At 40.7% G+C, this 21,125-nt stretch overlaps 1 protein-coding gene across 1 annotated transcript in view; it reads left to right on the forward strand.

Moving 5' to 3' along the window:
• Positions 1–21,125, forward strand: part of SHC4 (SHC adaptor protein 4) — a 138,679-nt gene that overhangs the window by 38,757 nt on the left and 78,797 nt on the right. Inside the window, exon 2 of the mRNA XM_032297506.1 lies at positions 2,034–2,104. Coding sequence (XP_032153397.1) covers positions 2,034–2,104 — 71 coding nt within the window. The remainder of the gene's footprint in view (positions 1–2,033; positions 2,105–21,125) is intronic.

Here is a 21,125-nt window from a genome sequence, read left to right on the forward strand (position 1 = left end):
GGGATGGAGTAAAATATCCAAAATGTTGCTTGTATCAATACTTGAGATCCCAAGAGGAGTGTGACTGAGCGTGACTAACAGGAGTCTGGATGAGACTGGCAGGGTGACTGTCCTGGCCAGCATGCTTTTCCTAGCACCAGGCTCCAGGCAGCACTTTGGCGTGGAGGGGCTGTATCTGCATAGTCTGCTCAGAAATACTATTATACAGCAGGGCGTGGTGGCTCACGCCTGTAATCCCAACACTTTGGGAAGCTGAGGTGGGCAGATTGCTTGAGGTCAGAAGTTCAAGACCAGCCTGGCCAACATGGTGTAACCCATCTCTACTAAAAATAGAAAAATTAGCCAGGTGCAGTGGCATGCACCTGTAATCTCAGCTACTCAGGAGGCTGAGGCAGGAGAATTACTTGAACTTGGGAGGAGGAGGTTGCAGTGAGTCAAGATCATGCCACTGCACTCCAGCCTGGGCAACAGAGTGAAACTCCATCTCAAAAAAAAAAAAAAAAAAAGACAAGAATAAAAGAAATACTATTATATAAGAAGTGTCTGGGCAGGTGCCCTGTCCCCACCAGCTCTTGCTATCTTTTGACAGTGTTTTTGCCATTCCCAAGCACAGAGAGACTGGAAAGTCTTCAAAGGAAAGCTAAACAGGAAGCATATCATTTCCAAGGAGCCGACAGATCACTTTCAATTGGACCTCTTGGCTCTGGTACCATTTTTAAGGCAATTCGCAAAGAAGCACTCTCCCTCATCAACAGAGGCTCCGCTGGGAGGACTGAGTCTCATGGCCTCACCTAGCAAAGCTGCACAGAAGGCTACTGAGTCTGTATCCCTAGGCTGAATTCCTGTCAGCACTCCAGAATCCCGTTTTCAGCTGCCAGCTTGTTATTTCCTGGATACCCCACTAGTGCCTTAAGTCAACGGCTCCCAGACCAATTCGTCATCTTCCCTTCTCCTGGCTTTCCTGTTTCTGGTGATGGCATCACTGTTCTCTCTGCTACCCTGGCTGGAAACGTTGGAGTGAGTCATCCTTGACTCATCCTTCTCTCTAATTCTCCATAGCAAATCAACTGCCGAGTGCTATGGTATCTATTTCCATGATGTCACTTGAATCTATCCTGTCCTTCCTATTGCCACCATCCCTCCTGAGTGTGGGCTGTCATTACTTCCCTCTCCACAGGAGCATTCTAACTTATTCCCTGACGATTAACCCACCTTCACACTGCCGCTGATTTAAGCCTCCTCCGCCGCAGATCTCATTGCATCATGCTGTTGCCAGCAGCCTGCCATGGATCCTCACTGCTCCACAGTAAACGTAAACCATCTTTCCGCTTTCTAAATCACAATTCCTTTTGCAATACACGGTCTTCAAGCTAACCATACTAATCACTGATGCGGCAAATGACTTTTGTCCTTTCAGGAACCCCCTTAATATTTAAATCACCTGCAAATGATGATAAGATCTTCTGTTACTAAGTTCAGTATCCTATGCGTTTATATACTTGTTCTATCTGCTTAGAAGATTTGACATTCCTGTATTATCTCACATTTATTTTTGCTTCCTCTAATATTCAGGCCTTTGTATGTACCAGGCATTGTTCTGAAAGCTTTATTTACATGTAGGAAATGATTTAACTCTCCTAACAATTCCGATTATGTCCCCATTTTACTAATGACAAAACTGTGATGCACAGAAGTTAACTTGCTGAAGTTCCATAACTAAGAAGTAGCAGAGCCATGATGCAAAGTCACATGATTGGGCCCCAGAACCCACGCTCTTAACCCCTGAACCCACATTTGTCTTTGTTACTTATGTTACCTATATTATGGTTTGGATTTGACTGGTGTTTTATAATTGAATTGAAGCTTTAGGCATGTGTCCATTAATAGTCAGAAATATCAATGGTAGGCGGAGTGTGCAAATGTAACTTGACAGCAGAAGCTGACTTTCCGTGCTTCCTGGGAAGTCACTGTGAAGCTGAGAGACAGCTTCATGGAATTTTTGTCCTACTTCTTTTTTTTTCTTCTTATTCTAGTACATGGGCTGTATTGAAGTGCTGCAATCAATGAGGTCTCTGGATTTTGGAATGAGAACCCAAGTTACAAGGTAAGAAGCCAAAAATGGGAGTGGCTTTGAGGACTATAGTTTAAAGTCACAATAATTTCTCCCATAGGAATTTCATGCAAACTTTCAAAGTCATTACACAATTTTATTCATATAATGAGGATAGAAGTTTCACCCAGTGACCTTCAATGAGTGGCTTTATCTCATTGTGTGAGACTTCTCAACTGTGTGGCAGTGCATCTGTGTTTCGTGTGAGGACTAATAAGATGATAAAGTCTACAGAAATAGCTGGTTTCTCAGGTACCAAAAGTATTTAAAATTATGCCTGGCAGGAAGCCATTACAGAATCAGACCTGTCAAGGAGATGGCAGAAAATAAGACCAAGCAAGAACTTTGAACATCAGAAAGCCCAAGCTTTCCCCAAGCTCTTCCTGACATGAGAACCTGCTTACTCCTTGTCTGGGTCTCCCTCCTCTGTGTACCATGAGCTGGATGGAACAGTGGAACCAGGGAAGCTTTACCCAGGGCAATCCAGGGAGCTTAGAGGAAGAAATCAGAATCCTTGTTACATGAAGCTCAAGTCAGAAGCAGAAATACAAGGCATGGTTCATTAAAGCCAAGGCCAAAGCAAGGATGGAAAGAAGGAGTGAGTGCAGACTGGTAACCGGGAAAATTGTGAGGTGAGGGAGATGAGGTGAGAGGACTGGATCGATATGAATGGTTCAGAATGAAGACTTGGGCATCTGTTGTATGTGGTGCCAAAATGTGTCTCAGGGGCATGCCTTGGTACATCTGTGCTTATAAGCCTCCTGTTCTGAAGGTGAATGTTTTCATGTAGAGAATAACTCTCCCTAATGCTCATCCCATGAAATTCTGGGCCTACAAAAGTGTCCTGTGGTCTAAAAAATTTAGGGAAAGGAGCCACATCACTCTTTAGGAGAATACAGTATACAATAGTATATCGAAGACCTGAGTCTGGCGCAGTGGCTCATGCCTGTAATCCCAGCAACTCAGGAGGCTGAGGTGGAAGGATTGCTTGAGGCCAGGAGTTCGAGACCAGCCTGGGCAACATAGTAAGACCCCATCTCTACATGAGCGAAGAAAAAAAAACAAAACCAGGCATGGTAGCGCATGCCAGTAGCCCCAGCTACTCGGGAGGCTGAGGCTGGAGGATAACTTGAGCCAGTGAGTTCAAGGCTTCAGTGAGCTGTGATTGCGCCATTGCACTCCTGTGTGGTGACAAGACCCTGACTCTTTAAAAAAAAAAAAAAAAAAAGACTGAGAAGTTCTGTGCTGTAGTTGAAAAATCTTTAACTTTACCTCAAGATTTTCCTTCTCTGTATGTATGTATGTGTGTGTGTATGTATGTATGTATTTATTTGAGATGGAGTCTTGATGTGTCACCCAGGCTGGAGTACAGTGGCGCATTCTCGGCTCTCTGCAACGTCCGAAACCCTGGTTCAAGTAATTCTCCTGCCTCAGCCTCCCAAGTAGCTGGGATTACAGGCATGCACCACCATGCCCAGCTAATTTTTGCATTTTTAGTAGAGACGTGGTTTCGCCATGTTGGCCAGGATAGTCTCAATCTCCTGACCTTGTGATCTGCCCGTCTAGGTCTCCCAAAGTCCTGGGATTACAGGAGTGAGCCACCGTGCTCGGCCTATTTATTTATTTATTTTTAGACAGAGTCTTGCTCTGTTGCCCAGGCTGGAGTACAGTGGCATGATCTCAGCTCACTGCAAACTCCATCTCCTGGGTTGAAGTGATTCTCCTGCCTCAGCCTCCTGAGTAGCTGGGATTACAGGTGCCTGCCACCACACCTGGCTAATTTTCTATTTTTAGGAGAGATGGGGTTTCATTATGTTGGCCAGGCTGGTCTCAAACTCCTAACCGAGGTGATCCTCCCCCCTTGGCCTCCCAAAGTTCTGGAATTACAAGTGTGAGCCACCATACCTCGCCTTACCTCAGGGTCTTCTAAATTTATTGGCCCTAGGATCCTTTTCTCATTTAACAAATGTGCATCCCAGGGTTCCATGAAATGTGCCTTAGGAAATGCTGATTTGGACTCTGCCTTATGACACACTCAAATCTGTCTTTCCAAACCTCTCTCAACCTATCCTGGGCATTTCCTCTGGAGTCAAACATATGAAACATAATCCTGTTTTTTTTACTCTTGGTACCTACCTCAGTCACTGGCACATGGCAGAGGCTCAGTGGATATTTATTGAATAAATTCATGGTTCCATCCGATTACACTTCCAGTATTTGCAAACAGCTAAATTTCCTCTCTCCTTTAAATCTTCTCTTTCACATTCTCAGTTCCTTCAATTACTCTCCAAGTGACATGGTATCTATTTTCCAACCTGTTAGCCCTACTTTGGATGGATATATTTCAGGCTTTACTTCATTTTGATGATTCTTAATCTCGAGACAACCTTTCTTCCAATCCTGAGCAGGCTGCAGTTGTGAGAAAGAGGGCTGATACCCCAGGTATGTACAGGAAAAAGGAATTCCCACCGTCTTAACCTGAGAGCTATGGTCTGAATATGTCCCCACAAAATTTATATATTGAAACTTAATTCCCAGTGAAAATATTAAGAGACAGGGCCCTTAGGAGGTGATTAATTCATGGGCAAGAGCCCTCACAAGTGGGAGTACTGAGCTTATAAAAGAGGTACAAGGGAACTGTTTGCCCCTTCTACCATGTGAGGATGCAGCAAGAAACACCTGTCTAGGAAGCAGCGTGAGCCTTCACCAGACACGAGATCTACTGGGGCCTGAACCTTGGACTTCTCAGCCTTCAGAAATGTAAGAAACACATTTCTATTATTTATAAGTTACCCAGTCTGGGGTATTTTGTTATAGTAGCAGGAATGGACTAAGACATTGAGGATGACTAAATTTCTGTTCATTCACCCATTCATTCATTGATCCATTCTCTTTCACTTGAATGTTTATGGTGTGCCCATAAAGCACCTGAAACTGTTCAAGTATTAAGGATCAAGCAGTGAATAAGACAAAGCCTCTACCCTCATGGAATTTACACTGTAGTTGGGGGAAACAGACTATAGGAAAGGGAACAAATAAATAAGCAATATGCTTTCAGGTAGGAAGAAATACTTATTTGCTACAACAGTAAGGCGGGGAAAGAGGATAGAGATTTAGGGAGTGTGTTATTAAATTTATTTTATTTTCTAGTTATAAGATATCGCATGTTTACCTAGACCATTTGGAAACTACAGAAAAGTATAAAAGAGAAAATTACTCAGAATATCACCTAGAGAGTGTGTCTATTAACATTCTGTGTTTGAAATCCCTTTCCAATATTTTTTTCTATACATGAGCTTATAAAGAATTTTACACAAAATCTGAACACTATTATATACTAAATCTCCCATATTGAGCAATTCCTGTGGCTAAAAATTCTAAAGCATTTTTTATCATGGTAAAATATACATAACAAAAGTTACCATTTTAGTCATTTATAAGTGCATAGTTCAGTGGCATTAAGCACATTCACATTGCTGTGCAACTATCATCACCATCTATTTGCAGAACTTTTTCATCTTCCCAAATTGAAACTCTGTACCCATTAAACAATAACTTCTGACCAGGTGTGGTGGCTCATGCCTATAATCCCAGCACTTTGGGAGGCCCAGGCAGGTGGATCACTTGAGTTCGGGAGTTCAAGACTAGCCATACCAACATGGTGAAACCCTGTCTCTACTAAAAAAATACAAAATTAGCCAGGTGTGGTGGCACATGCCTGTAATCCCAGCTACTTACGAGGCTGAGGCAGGAGAATTGCTTGAACCCGGGAGGCGGAAGTTGTTGCATTGAGCTGAGATCGTGCCATTGCACTCCAGCCTGGGCAACAAGAGCAAAACTCCATATCAAAAAATAAAAATAATAATAATAATAACAACTTCCCATTCCGTCTTCCTCCCCAGCCCCTCAACCACCATTCTACTTTCTGTCTCTATGAATTTGACTGGTCTAAGTATCTCATAAAAGTTGAAGCATACAGTATTTGTCATTTTCTGTCTGACTTATTTCCTTTAGCACAATGTCTTCAAGACTGATTCATGTTGTAGCTTGTGTCAGAATTTCATTGTTTTTTACGGCTCACTACTACGCTATTGTATGTCTGCACTACATTTTGTGTATGCATCTGTCAGTCAATAGGCATATGGGTTGTTTTTCTAAAAAAATTTTTATTTGAGACCAGCTTGGCCAATATGCTGAAATCCCATCTCTACTAAAAATACAAAAATTAGCTAGGCGTGGTGGTAGGCACCTGTAGTCCCAGCTACTCAGGAGGCTGAGGCAGGAGAATCACTTGAATCCAGGAGATGGAGGTTGCAGTGAGCTGAGATCGCACCACTGCACTCCAGCCTGGACAGTAACAGTGAGACTCTGTCTCAAAAAATATATATATTTAATGACTGCATAATATTCTCCTATTTTCCTCCTCCCCCTCCTCCCCCTCCCCCTCCGCCTTCTCATCCTCCTTCCTCTCTGCCTTCTCATCCTCTCCCTCTCCTCCCCCTCCTCCCCTCCCCTTCCTCCTCCTCTTCCTCTTCCTCCTCCCCCTCCTCCCCCTACCCTTCTCCTCCCCCTCCTTCCCCTCCTCCTCCTCCTGCTCCTCCTCCTCCTCCTCCTTCTTCTTTCTCTTCTTCCTCTTCTTCATCCTCTTTTTTTTCTTCTTCTTCTTCTATATATAGATACAGGGTCTTGTTATGTTGGCCAGGCTGGTCTTGAAATTCTGGGCTCAAGGGATTCTCCCACCTCGGCCTCCCAAAGTGCTTAGGATTACAGGTGTGATCCACTGTGCCTCACCTCTTCTATTTTTCATCATTATAAGTAATGCTTTGATTAACATAGTATATATATAGATATATGTATATATGTATGTGTGTGTATATATGTATGTATGTGTGTGTGTGTGTGTGTGTGTATCTTGATTATATTTCCAAAGGACAAATTCTAGAATTAGGATCACTAGTTTAAGCAATATAAATGTTTTCAAGGCTTTTGATATGTATTGCTGGATAACTCTGCAGACTGTACTAATTGATACCCCCTTTCCCCAGCCATGTATCTGTTTTTATCTACTTAAAAAAACTTTGTAAACTTGTAAGTCTATATTTCCCTGTTATTTGGTAAATAGTAAAAGGTGAACTTTCTTATTTTGCCTCTGCTATGAGGATTCAATTTATGTCTAACGTACACACCCAGGTGAAGATGTCTGGCATGGTGTCTGGATACTGTTTCTTGTAGATATGTCTATACATGGTTCAGCATGGCTGATTGTGTTCTGAGCAGAGTTATGGAAGCTTTTATTTTTAGATTTGGTGGTCGGGAAGTCCTCTTTAAGGAGCGGACATTTGAGCTAAGGCCTGAGTAAAGTAAGGGACCCAGTCATGAAAGTATCTGAGAGAAGAGAGCTGAAGGCAGAGGAAAGATGGCCATGGGTCCATGGTGGCAACATTTGGGCAGGGAGTTTGTCAGAGAGGTTGGGATGGTGGCTCACACCTGTAGTCCCAGCACTTTGAGAGGCCAAGGTGAGAGAATCGCTTCAGCCTAGGAGTTCGAGACCAGCCTGGGCAACACAGTGAAATCCCATGTCTACCAAAAATTAAAAAATTAGCTGCACATACTAGCTCAAGCCTGTAGTTCCAAATGCTCGGTAGGGCAAGGTAGGAGGATCGCTTGAACCTGGAAGGTCAGAGCTGCAACGAGTTGTGATCATACCACTGCACTCCAGCCTGGGTGACAGAGCAAGGCCCCCTCTTTAAAAAAAAATTAAAATAAAATTTTAAAAGAGTGTGATAGGATATGCACCTTCTCCCAAGAGTGGATGCAAAAACATTCAACAGTTGCCAACTCAGGAGAGGGTAAGGTTGACTGGAGGGAAGGATAAAGTTTTAAAATGTCCTGTGGTGTCAAGTGGTCCTACTTGAAGTCAGGAGGTTCCAGCCACCATTAGACTGGGGACCTATTCCAGGGTGGGTCTTGAAAGCAGTGAGGCTGATTTCTAAGTGCCAGGGCCAAACATCAATCCCTTGATTCAGAATCCTGTCCCTGTCCTAGCTTCTTGAGCCATTTCCTTGGGGCTTTTTGAATTTGAAATGCTGTGACTTGTAACTACTTGGGACCTGGGACCCCCTGACTCAAAAGGGAGAAGAAGAAACCCCATCAAGCAGAGCACATTTAAAAAAGAGAGAAGGTGGGCTGGGTGTAGTGGCATACACCTGTAATCCCAGCACTTTGGGAGGTCGAGGTGGGCAGGTCACGAGGTAAATAGATCGAGACCATCCTGGCCAAAATGGATAGACACCATCTCTACTAAAGATAGAAAAATAGGCTGGCATGGTGATGCGTGCCTGTAGTTCCAGCTACTCAGGAGGCTGAGGCAGGAGAATCGCTTGAACCTGGGAAACAGAGGTTGCAGTGAGCTGAGATCATGCCATTGCACTCCAGCCTGGTGACAGAGTGAGACTCTGTCTCAAAAAAAAAAAAAAAAAAAAAAAAAAAAAAAAGAGAAGATATAAAATGGATTATCTCTCACTTTAAAGAATTAGCAAAAAGCAAGGCTGAGCACGGTGGCTCACGCCTATAATCCCAGCACTTTGGGAGGCCGAGGCAGGCGGATCACCTGAGGTTGGGAGTTTGAAACCAACCTGACCAACATGGAGAAACCCCATCTCTACTAAAAATACAGAATTAGCTGGGCATGGTGGTACATGTCTGTAATCCCAGCTACTCGGGAGGCTGAGGTAGGAGAATTGCTTAAACCTGGGTGGTGGAGGTTGCAGTGAGCTGAGATTGCACCATTGCGCTCTAGCCTGGGCAACAAGAGCGAAACTCCATTTGAAAAAAAAAAAAAAAAAGAATTGGCAAAAATCAAAATTTGCTGAACAGAACAATTATCATTGCAGAATTTGCCTGACTTCCTTTTAATGGTGAATTCCTTGTTGGCGTTTCAAATAAAGTTTGGTATAGAAATAAATTACTTTCACATTTTTTTCTCAGGAGCTCCCATATTACTGAAAGAGAGGGAGATCTTTGAAACTCTTCTTTGAAACTCTAGGTCTTGAACTAAATCGGAATATGAGCTAAAGGAAAAAACTTTATGAATGTAAGGAAATGGAAACAATTCAACACTAATGTTTAATGACAATATCTAAGATAATTGGTAAAAAAAAAAACAACTTCAGTAGTGGTTGAACATCAAAAATACACTGCAGTTGAAAGAAGAAAGGAGAATGACAAAAAAGGAAAAATTAAAAGAGAAGGAAGAAGCATACTTGGGAAGTTGGGTAGGAAATAGAGGTTGTTGAGAAAGTGGTTCACATGGCCTTGAGAAACATACGTTATTGAATGAGCAAGTTTAAAGTCAAGGTGAGAGGATGTCCTACAGATACTGCCCTCAAATAAAATATTCCCATCCAGTTAACATATGGAGGAGCTGGGCAGGTGGGAGGTGGATGAGATCTTTTGTTGTGATTTTTCAAAAAAAATTTCCACGGACCAAGTTAGGATTTCACCAGAAAAAAACTATATTTTGTGTGATCACAGCTATCTCTACATATTGACATGTCACCAAACATAAAATAATTCAGGTGTGAATGCTGACGAACTAGTGTAAGTAATTACCACTACAAATGCAAACAATTGGAGGCTGATGTCTCACCCACTATAAACATATCACCATCTCTAGATTCCAAATAACCAGGAGACAGCAACATGAAAATCCTGGTAATAAAGGAGGAGCCATGATTAAGAGTCAGCCTTTGAAACAAAGAAGAAAGATGGAACAGAATTCTTGTCTTTATGAGGGACCTTTCTGCCAACCATTTGAGGGCTGAATCCATGGACTTAGAACACAGAAAGTACTCAAATAAGAGCAGAGAAAAATAAAAGGGCAAGAGGCCATTGACTTTCTCAGCCATTCCCTGGATCTCACCTTTTTCAAAGCTCTCATCTTGCTTCCCTACCTTGACTACAGATTCAGTCCCTGGGGGAGCCACTTGAGTGGCTTTTACTGTTGTTCCTCCACTAATTCTCACCAGGCATTCATCCCCTTGACTGATTCTGGACCAGATCTCAATTTTTATTAATAGAATATTCATGCAAAAAGGCAAAGGAGAAAGTTTTTACTGATAGTAAAGAGAAACAAGATCATTAGGGAAACAAAGGTTCCTAGCCACTCAAAATGTCTTCAAAATGTCCAGAACTGTATCAAAAGGAAACAAGAGAAGAGAGAAAGTAAAGATCATGCTAAGGATGATATTGCTACTTAGTCTCTCCAATAAAAAGATTCTCCTGGCTAGGTGTGGTGGCTCACACCTGTAAGGCCGAGTTGGGAGGCACTTTGGAAGGCCAAGTTGGGCAGATGACTTGAGGTCAGGAGTTCAAGACCAGCCTGGCCAACATAGTGAAACCTGGTCTCTACTAAAAATACAAAAAGTAGCCGGGAGTGCTGGTAAGTGCCTGTAGTCACAGCTACACAGGAGGCTGAGGTAGGAGAATCGCTTGATCCCGGGAGGCAGATGTTGCAGTGAGCCGAGATCACGCCACTGCACTCCAGCCTGGTGACAGAGTGAGACTTCATCTCAAAAAAAAATAGTTCTGCTTATGTTTTTAAAAACAAAGTTCAAGAAAATAAAACAACAACAGCCAAACACCTTACCTAAATTGGGAAATTCACACACACAAGAAATCAGGTCACTAAAACCTAAAGCTCAGCTTCCCTCCCTTGAGTAAGCATCCACATCAAGCAAAGAAGAAAAAAATCTTCCTTCTCCTCTAAGGATGACTACTTCTTTGTGTGTAGGTGGGAGCTTGCCTCAAACACTGAAGGAGAAATAGACACATCAGGGTAAACCCAGTAAGTGGAGCTGGTGGGACAGGGCTTGCCTTTCAACCCTGAAGAACAGAACTTTACATTTTGATCCCCAAGGAAATTGCAGAGGGAACATTTAGTTCATCACCACAGTACATAATTCACCCCAAGGGGCAGAGCACACCATTGGCAGGAGGGACCCCCAGATCACTGTTTTACTACTCTGTACTCTTCTGGTATTTAGTTGCTTACATATGTAACTTGTATTCAGTTATAAAATCAGCCAGGCTCCCAGCACAGGATCTGTCAAAGGCAGGCTTAAGGGGCAACTAAGAAGCAGTGGCTTAGAGTGGGTTTGCCTCCTTTGTGTGATTGCCACCCCTGAGGGTCTGTGAAGGAAAATGGGGAACTGTTAAAGAATGGGTGGCAAGTGCTCCCTTTTGAGATCCCGGCTTTGGATTCTTTTTCTCTAGCTAATCTACCTGTTTCTTGTGGTGTATCTATCTCCTTCCATGGCTGCTGCAGATAGTAAGAAGGTTGTTTGGGTGATTTGGTACTAGCTAAAGCAGCAAGGAAACAGAGATCATCATTCAGAAGATACTGTAATTGGACTAATTTCCTGTGTATAATGTTATTGCTCCTGAGCAGTCATTCTGCAAATTTCATTCACTATCTTGAAAATTTTGATTACTGGGCTTCAAAGGACATTAAAGGGAATGACAAATGCCTTTAATGACAAATGCATACTTCTGTGTGTGTGTGTGTGTGTGTGTGTGTGTGTGTGTGTGTGTGTATGATAGAGAGAGAGAGAGAGAGAGAGAGTGAGAGAGAGAGAGCAACCATCAGCCACAAAGCAGATTCAGGGTGGAGCTGAAGAATTGCATGTGGTTTTCAAGAAATATGAACACTAGAAGGAAAGGCATATGAAGTAGCTAAATTAAGATTTGTTTGTTTGCAAACAGTCTGGCATTTATCTAAATTTTCTGAGGACTATAGGAACAGGATTAGTTACAGCAACGCATGGATAAATGTGAGTATCTCTGCTAAACCTTGGAGTAGTTGAACAACATATAGTATGTGGAGTCTGTGTTGACCTGTTGCAGTTAGGAGTAGGATTGCAGCCACATGTCATGTGGAATAAAGACTAACAGAGAGGGGGATAAAAAGCCAAGTCTCTTAACTTAGTAAGCAAGGGAACGCTCCCCAGTGAAGAAGTTTATTGAGAAGAGTGCTAAGGAGAAAAAAATCAGGAGTTTTAAAGTTCTAGCTTATGGTGATTATGCTAAGGATTGAAAACAAGCACTGTAGTAGCTAAGGCAGAACGTCCATTGTTGGTTACAATAGTTTGCATTGTTCATTGGTCAAGAAAGGGTGTTAAGACCCCCGTAATGGTCTGGTGTCCCAGGGTCAAGGTTCACGGTCTTTATCGGTTGATCACAACAATTAACCATGCAAAAAACATAACATCCTAAGCTGATATCCTCTCAGCAAGCACTGGTGTCAATGGAAGGATGATTTCCTTTCACACACACACAGATGTCAGGAAGCCTTTGCTGGATGTCTGGTGTTGTGTACGTGAGCGTGCACACAGTGACCACCTCTTCTAGTTTCAGGTTTCACTGATCTCCAATTTTGCCCAACTAAGATCTCACTTTTCAGATGTTTGAGATGACTGAATTAGCCAACTAAATTCCTTTTGGAAGTCTTCAGAGATCTGGTAATTTTAAAAATAATCATTACCAATCACTTGAGAGGGGTTCTGATAACATGACAAAGTCAAATGCAGACAAAGAGGGTATGAAAGTCAATTGTACCTTTTTGCTCTGTCATTAGCACAATATCTTTCACGTAGCAGGCACATAGTCACTATTTGTTTGAATAAACAGGTGTAAGGTCAAGAAATATAGCTGCTAAGGCAATCCATGGAAGGGGGAAATATTTTCAAATCATATATTTGATAAGGGATTAATATCCATAATATGTAAATAACTCCTATTACTCAACAAGAAAATTAAGAACCCTGTTGAAAAAAATGGGCAGAGGACTTGAACAGATGTTTCTCTGAAGAAGATATATAATTATAAACACCTCCACCCCCATGCCACCTCCACTGGAATAGGCACTGGTATCCACAGCTGAGAGACCCACAGACAGTTTACATCACAGGACTCTGTGCAGACAACCCCAGGACCACCCCAGAGCCAGGTGGACTCCTGCGTGGCTAGACCCAGAAGAAAGGCAATAATCACTACAGTTCAGCTTACAGGAAGCCATATCCGTAGGAAAAGGAGGAGGGTACCATCAGCCACAAAGCAGATTCAAGGTGGAGCTGAAGAATGCATGTGGTTTTCAAGAAATATGAACACTAGAAGGAAAGGCATATGAAGTAGCTAAATTAAGATCTGTTTGTTTGAAAACAGGCTGGCACTTATCTAAATTTTCTCAGGACTGTAGGAACAGGATTAGTTACAGCAATGCATGGATAAATGTGAGTATCTCTGCTAAACTTCAGAGTTTTATCCATTGGAGTTTTATCCTTGGAGTTTTATCCAGCAATGCATAGATAAATGTGAGTATCTCTGCTAAACCTTGGAAAAGGAGGAGAGCCACCATCAGCCACAAAGGTGTTCAAGGGAACACCCTGTAGGACAAAAGAATCTGAACAACAGCCTTTAGCCTTAGACCTTCCCTCTGACAGAGCCTACCCAAATAAGCAGGAACCAGAAAACCAACACTTTTAATATGGCAAAACGAGGCTCTTCAGCACCCCCCAAAAATCACACTAGTTCACCAGCAATGGATCCAAACCAGGAAGAAATCCATGATTTACCTGAAAAAAAAAAATTCAGGACATTAGTTATTAAGCTAATCAGGGAGAGAGGGACCAAAGAAGGGCAAAACCCAATGCAAGAAAATCCAAAAAAATGATACAAGAAGTGAGGGGAAAAATATTCAAGGAAAGACATAGCTTAGAGAAAAAAAATAAAGAATTCGGGAAACTTTGGACACACTTTTAGAAATGTGAAATGCTTTGGAATGTCTCAGCAATAGAATTGAACAAGTAGAAGAAAGAAACTCAGAGCTCAAAGACAAGAAAAAAGAATAAGAAAATATCAACAAAGCCTCCAAGAACTCTGGGATTATGTTAAATGACCAAACCTAAGAATAATCAGTGTTTCTGAGGAAGAAGAGAATTCCAAAAGCTTGGAAGACATATTTAGGATAATAATCAAGGAAAACTTCCCCGGTCTTGCTGGAGACCTAGACATCTATATACAAGAAGAGCAAAGAACACCTGGGAAATTCATCACAAAAAGATCTTTGCCTAGGCACATTGTCATCAGGTTATCCAAAATTAACACAAAGGAAAAAATCTTAAGAGCTGTCAGACAGAAGCACCAGGTAACCTATAAAGGAAAACCTATCAGATTAATAGCATATTTCTCAGCAGAAACCCTGCAAGCTAGAAGGGATTGTGGCTCTATCAACCTCCTTAAACAAAACAATTTTCAGCCGGTAATTTTGTATCCAGCAAAACCAAGCATCATCCATGAAGGAAAGAAACAGTCCTTTTCAGACAAACAAATGTTGAAAGAATTCACCATTACCAAGTCACCACAACAAGAATGGCTAAAAGGAGCACTAAATCTTGAAACAAATCCTGGAAACATATCAAAACAGAACCTCTTTAAAGCATAAATCACACAGGACCTATAAAACAAAAATACAAGTTAAAACGCAAAAACAAAAAGCAAAAAACCACAGTACACAGGCAACAAAGAGCACGATGAATGCAATGGTACCTCACATTTCAATACTAACATGGAGGTGAATGGCTTAAATGTGCTGCTTAAAAGACATACAATTGCAGAATGGACAAGAACTCACCAACCAACTATCTGCTGCCTGAGGACTTGCATAAAGTAACAGGTTAGAAAAAGGCATTTCATGCAAATGGATGTCAAAAGTGAGCAGGGTTAGCTATTCATGTATCAGACAAAGTAAACCTTAAAGCAACAGCAGTTAAAAGAGACAATGAGGGACATTATACAATGTAAAAGGCCTTGTCCAACAGGAAAATATCACAATCCTAAACATATATGTACCTAACACTGGAGCTCCCAAATTTATAAAACAGTTACTAATAAACCTAAGAAATGAGATAGACAGCAACATAATAATATTGGGGGGCTTCAATACTCCACTGACAGCACTAGACAGGTCATCAACACAGAAAGTCAACAAAGAAACAATGGATTTAAACTATACCTTGGAACCAGTGGACTTAACATATATGCAGAACATTTCCTGCAGAAACTGCAGAATACACATTCTATTCAACAGCACATGGAAGTTTCTCCAAGACAGACCATGTGATAGGCCATAAAACAAGCCTCAATAAATTTAAGAAAACTGAAATTATATCAAGCACTCTCTCAGACCACAGTGGTATAAAACTGGAAATTAACTCCAAAAGTAACCTTCAAAACCATGCAAATACATGGAAATTAGATAACCTGGTCCTGAATGAGCATTGGGTCAAAAACAAAATCAAGATGGAAATTAAAAATTTTTTTGAACTGAACAGCAATGATGACACACCCTATCAAAACCTCTGGGATACAGCTAAGGTGGTGCTAAGAGGAAAGGTCATATCCCTAAATGTGTACATCAAAAAGACTGAAAAAGCACAAACTGACACTCTAAGGTCACATCTCAAGGAACTAGAGGAACAAGAACAAACCAAACCAAACCCAAACCCAGCAGAAGAAAGGAAATAACCAAGATCAGAGCAGAACTAAATGAAATTGAAACAAAGAAAAATGATACAAGAGACAAATGAAACAAAAAGCTGTTTCTTTGAAAAGGCAAATAAAATTGATAGACCATTAGCAAGATTAACCAAGAAAAGAAGAGAGAAAATCCGAATAACCTCACTAAGAAATGAAACAGGAGATATTACAGCTGATACCGCTGAAATAGAAAAGATCATTCAAGGCTACTATGAACACCTTTATGCCCATAAACTAGAAAACCTAGAAGAGATGGGTAAATTCTTGGAAAAATACAACCCTCCTAGCTTAAATCAGGAAGAATTAGATACCCCAAATCAACTAATAACAAGCAGCAAGATTGAAATGGTAACTTAAAAACTGCCAACAAAAAAAACCTCCAGGACCAGATGGATTCACAGCAGAATTCTACCAGACATTCAAAGAAGAATTGGCACCAATCCTTTTGACATTATTCCACAAGATAGAGAAAGAAGCAAACCTTCTTAATTCATACGATGAAGCCAGCATCACCCTAATACCAAAACCAGAAAAGAAAAGGACATAACCCAAAAAGAAAACTATAGACCAATATCCCTGATGAATATAGATGCTAATATCCTTAGCAAAATACTAGCTAACCAAATCCAACAACATATCAAAAAGATAATCCATCAGTATCAAGTGGGTTTCATACCAGGGACACAGGATTGTTTAACATATGCAAATCAATAAATGTTATATACCACATAAACAGAATTAAAAACAAAAATCACATGATCACCTCAATAGATGCAGAAAAAGCATTTGACAAAATTTAGCAATGCCTTATAATTAAAACTCTCAGCAAAATCGGCATACAAAGGACATACCTTAATGTAATAAAAGCCATCTATGACAAACCCACAGCCAACATAATACTGAATGGGGAAAAGCTGGAAGCATTCCCTCTAAGAACTGGAACAAGACAAGGATGCCCCCTCTCACCACTCCTCTTCAAGATAGTACTGGAAGTCCTAGCCAGAGCAATCAGACAAGAGAAAGAAATAAATGGCATCCAAATCAGTAAAAAGGAAGTCAAACTGTCACTGTTTGCTGATGATATGATTGTTTACCTTGAAAATCCTAAAGACTCCTTCAGAAAACTCCTAGAACTGATAAAAAAAAAATTCAGCAATGTTTCTGGATACACAGATCAGTAGCTCCTCTGTACACAAACAGTGGCCAAGCAGAGAATAAATCAAGAAGTCAACCCTTTTACAATAGCTGCAAAAAGAAAAAGAAAAAGACCCTAAGAATATACCTAACAAAGGAGTCAAAAGACCTTTACAAGGAAAGCTACAAAACAATGCTGAAAGAAACCATAGTCAACATGAACAAATGGAAACACATCCCATGCTCCTGGGTAGGTAGAATCAATATTGTGAAAATGACCATACTGCCAAAAGCAATCTACAAATTCAATACAATCCCCATTAAAATACCACCATAATTTTTCACAGAATTAGAAAAAAACAATTCTAAAATTCATATGGAAGTAAAAAAGAGCCCACATAGCAAAAGCAAGGCTAAGCAAAAAGAAAAAATCTGGAGGCATCACATTACTTGATTTCAAACTATACTATAGGCTGATAGTCACCAAAACAGTGTGGTACTGGTACAAAAATAGGCACATAGACCAATGGAACAGAATAAACCCAGAAATAAACCCAAATACTTGCAGCCAATTGATCTTTGGCAAAGCAAACAAAAACATAAAGAGGGGAAAGGACACCCTATTCAACAAATGGTGCTGGGATAATTGGCTAGACACATGTAGGAGAATGAAAGTGGATCCTCATCTCTCACCTCATATGAAAATCAACTCAAGATGGATTAAGGACTTAAACCTGAAACTATAAAAATTCTAGAAGATAACATTAGAAAATATCTTCTAGACATTGGCTTAGGCAAGGATTTCATGACTAAGAACCACAAAGCAAATCCAATAAAAACAAAGATAAATAGCTGGGACCTAATTAAAGAGCTTTTGCACAGCAAAAGGAACAGTCAGCAGAGTAAACAGACAACCCCAGCGTAGGAGAAAATCTTCATAATCTATACATCTGACAAAGGAATAATATCCAGAATCTACAATAAACTCAAACAAATCAATAAGAAAAAAAACAAACCATCCCATCAGAAAGTGGGCTAAGGATATGAATAGACAATTCTCAAAAGAAGATATACAAATGGCCAACAAATATAGGAAAAAATGCTCAACATCACTAATGATAAGGGAAATGCAAATAAAAACCACAATGCAATACCACCTCATTCCTGCAAGAATGGCCATAATCAAAAAATCAAAAAAACAGATGTTGGCGTGGATGTGGTGAACAGGGAACATGTCTACACCGCTGGTGGGACTGTAAACTAGTACAGCCACTATGGAAAACAGTGTGGAGATTCCTTAAAGAACTAAAAGAACTATCATTTGATCCAGAAATCTCACTACTGGATATCTACCCAGAGGAAAGAAAACCATCATTTGAAAAAGATGCTTGCACACGCATGTTTATAGCAGCACAATTCACAATTGCAAAATCATGGAACCAACCCAAATGCCCATCAATCAACGAGTGGATAAAGAAACTGTGGTATATATATGATGGAATACTATGCAGTCATTAAAAAATGAATTAACACCATTTGCAGTGACCTGGATGAGACTGGAGACTTATTCTAAGGGAAGTAACTCAAGAATGGAAAATCAAACATAGCATGTTCTCACTGATATGTGGGAGCTAAGCTATGAGGACACAAAGGCATAAGAAAGATGCAATGGACTTTGAGGACTTGGGGGAAAGAACGAGAGGGGGCAAGGGATAGAAGACTACAAATATGGTATAGTGTATACTGCTCAGGTGATGGGTGCACCAAAATCTCACAGATCACCACTAAACACCTTACTCATGTAACCAAATACCACCTGTATCTCAATAACTTATGGGAAAAAAATCATGGACTTAAAAAAAAATACAAAAATTAGTTGGGTATGGTGGAGCATGCCCATAATCTCAGCTACTGGGAAGGCTGTGGGGAGAACTGTTTGAACCCAGGAGGTGGAGGCTGCAGTGAGCTGAGCTAGTGCCACTGCACTCCAGCCTGGGAGACGGAGCGCAACTCTGTCTCAGAAAAAAAAAAAAAAAAAAAAAAAAAAAAAATCACACATCGCCATGACGTTATCATTGGTAAGGCCAATCCTCTGGGCCACGTCTAATTCTTAATTTTTTTTTCTTTGCATTTCTTTTCTGATTATGAAAAGTAAATCTGGCTTATTGTGGAAATTAAGTAGAATAAGATATTTAAAAAGCCAAATCACTGGAGATAACCAGTAGTAACAGTTTGATGTATGGTTTTTCTAATCACAGGTTTAAAAACTAAAGTGAGGTCCTACGGTACATATTAATTTGTAACATGTTTTTGTCACTTGTGGGCACTTTTTCTACATCATCAAGTCTGAGCACTAATTGCTTGGATCTGAGCTTTAAGGTAGAGGGAATCATTTTAAGTTCATCTGCTTGCCCTAGGCATATTTACTTCTGGGTTTTAAGTAACAGAAAGTGATTGCCTAGTTAAGAATGAAGGGGAATTCTTTGAAAGGATATTGGGGCAGCTTATGGAACCCGAGGAGCAGTAGACAGTCAAACTAATCAAGGACAAGGGCCAAGTCTCCTGAGGCCTTGGCAGCAGGAGTGCAGGGATGCCCCCATCCCTGGTTCTCTCAGTTCCGAATACTGATTCCCAGGAAACATGGCAATTAGGCCTGGACCAGTCATCTTTAACCAGGACAGCACTGTATTACGGCAATATGGTAGTTCCATGATAATCCTGTATATGGAAGGGGAATGGGTAGGAAAAAGGGGATGAGATGGGGGAGCAGGAGCGGGGAAGAGTAGTGGGAAGTAGAGGAGGGACAAGGACAGGAAAAATCAGGTGGAAAAAGAACTTGTAAAATGAAATGAGTAGATATAGTAAAAAATAGATTTCCACCTTAAAAGGAAAAGAAGACATTAGATCAATTTCTTTGGACTATTTAAATTATCCCTAAATGTGCTCTACCAAAATCTAATATTTGCAAAATTGTTAATCAAATGTTTGATGTTATTATAGCAGTGAGTTAATTGTAGAATATAATTCAGTTGAACTGTATTTTATGTGGTGGTTAAACATTTCTAAACTTTGAGACTCCATGTATAGGTACTGTATATATTTAGGCCCCTTTTATAGGACTTAGGGCATTGTTTTAGTGTTTTAGATATTTATAGAGGTATATAAAATAGTCTTAGTTTTTGTTCCATGACAAGCTGTTGGCAGTTTCTATATTTTATTTGCTGTGGAGTCTTTGGTCAGGAATGAAACTCCCAATTATAGCATCTTTTCCATGGAAAATGTGATCTACATTGTGAAGTGGTTTCTAAAAATATGTTGTGGCTAAAAGGAGGGCCTGCTAATTTGTCCACATAAATCTATAGAAACATACAGATGTGCAGATTATTATTACACAAACACAGCTCCTCAATCAGGCAGTATACACACATTCACTAGCCTAAACAAGAATAGTTATATATCTGTCTGTGTTGAAGTATAGATGGTTATGGATGGCTTCAAGTGTTTGAAGAGAAACAAATTAATTCAGAGATTAAAACACATGACTGTTTAAGTCTATGCATGTGTATTTTTAGCTCTGATTGCTGAATGAAATAGCTTTCTCCAGTGATTTCTTCCCAGGCCTTCTTTACCATGCAGAGTCAGATGAGAATATGTTCTAGTATCTCTGTTTTGTGGCCCATTTTTGCTTTCTTTAAGCCTGGCTTTCTAATTTTGCTTTTGATAGATACAGTGGCTAGCCTCCAATCTTCATCACGTTACAGTGCAAGTAAGAACAGGCCTTTGAACCTTTGTTCTGGGAAGCACAGAAGGTGTAGTTGAATGGCAACCTCCTGAGAAAGTTCAGTGTGCCCTGGAGGGTGTCTGCCCCAGAAGGGATTGGTTTCTTTAAGGTCTTGTTTCAGTGGAGCAAACACAAGAGCTCCATCATCCATCATCTTTGGGCTTGAAGGTTTTCCTCAGAAGCCCAGTCCCTGGAGCTGGAAGGATTCAGAGCCACAGTTTCTGGGACATAGTTGGGTTGATAATTATTTGTTGAATAATGGAGAATAACAGATTTTGAGATGACCCCAGAGGTCTTGAAGTTTTTATGGTCACTGCTGGTTAGAGAAAAGCAGAAAAGACTAGAGAATCTAAAACAGGATCCAACATGCTGAACCAGGCCAAATTCCAGAATGAGTAGCTCTTGGACAATTAGATCAGGTCCCTGGTTCAACAGCAGAGTGTTTGGCTTATGGGTGCCGTGTGTGTGTGTGTGTGTGTGTGTGTGTGTGTGTGTGTGTGTGTGTGT

The sequence above is a fragment of the Sapajus apella genome, unplaced genomic scaffold (assembly GCF_009761245.1).
Source record: "Sapajus apella isolate SASKATOON/1434 unplaced genomic scaffold, GSC_monkey_1.0 scaffold37, whole genome shotgun sequence".
Taxonomy (NCBI): Eukaryota; Metazoa; Chordata; class Mammalia; order Primates; family Cebidae; genus Sapajus; species Sapajus apella.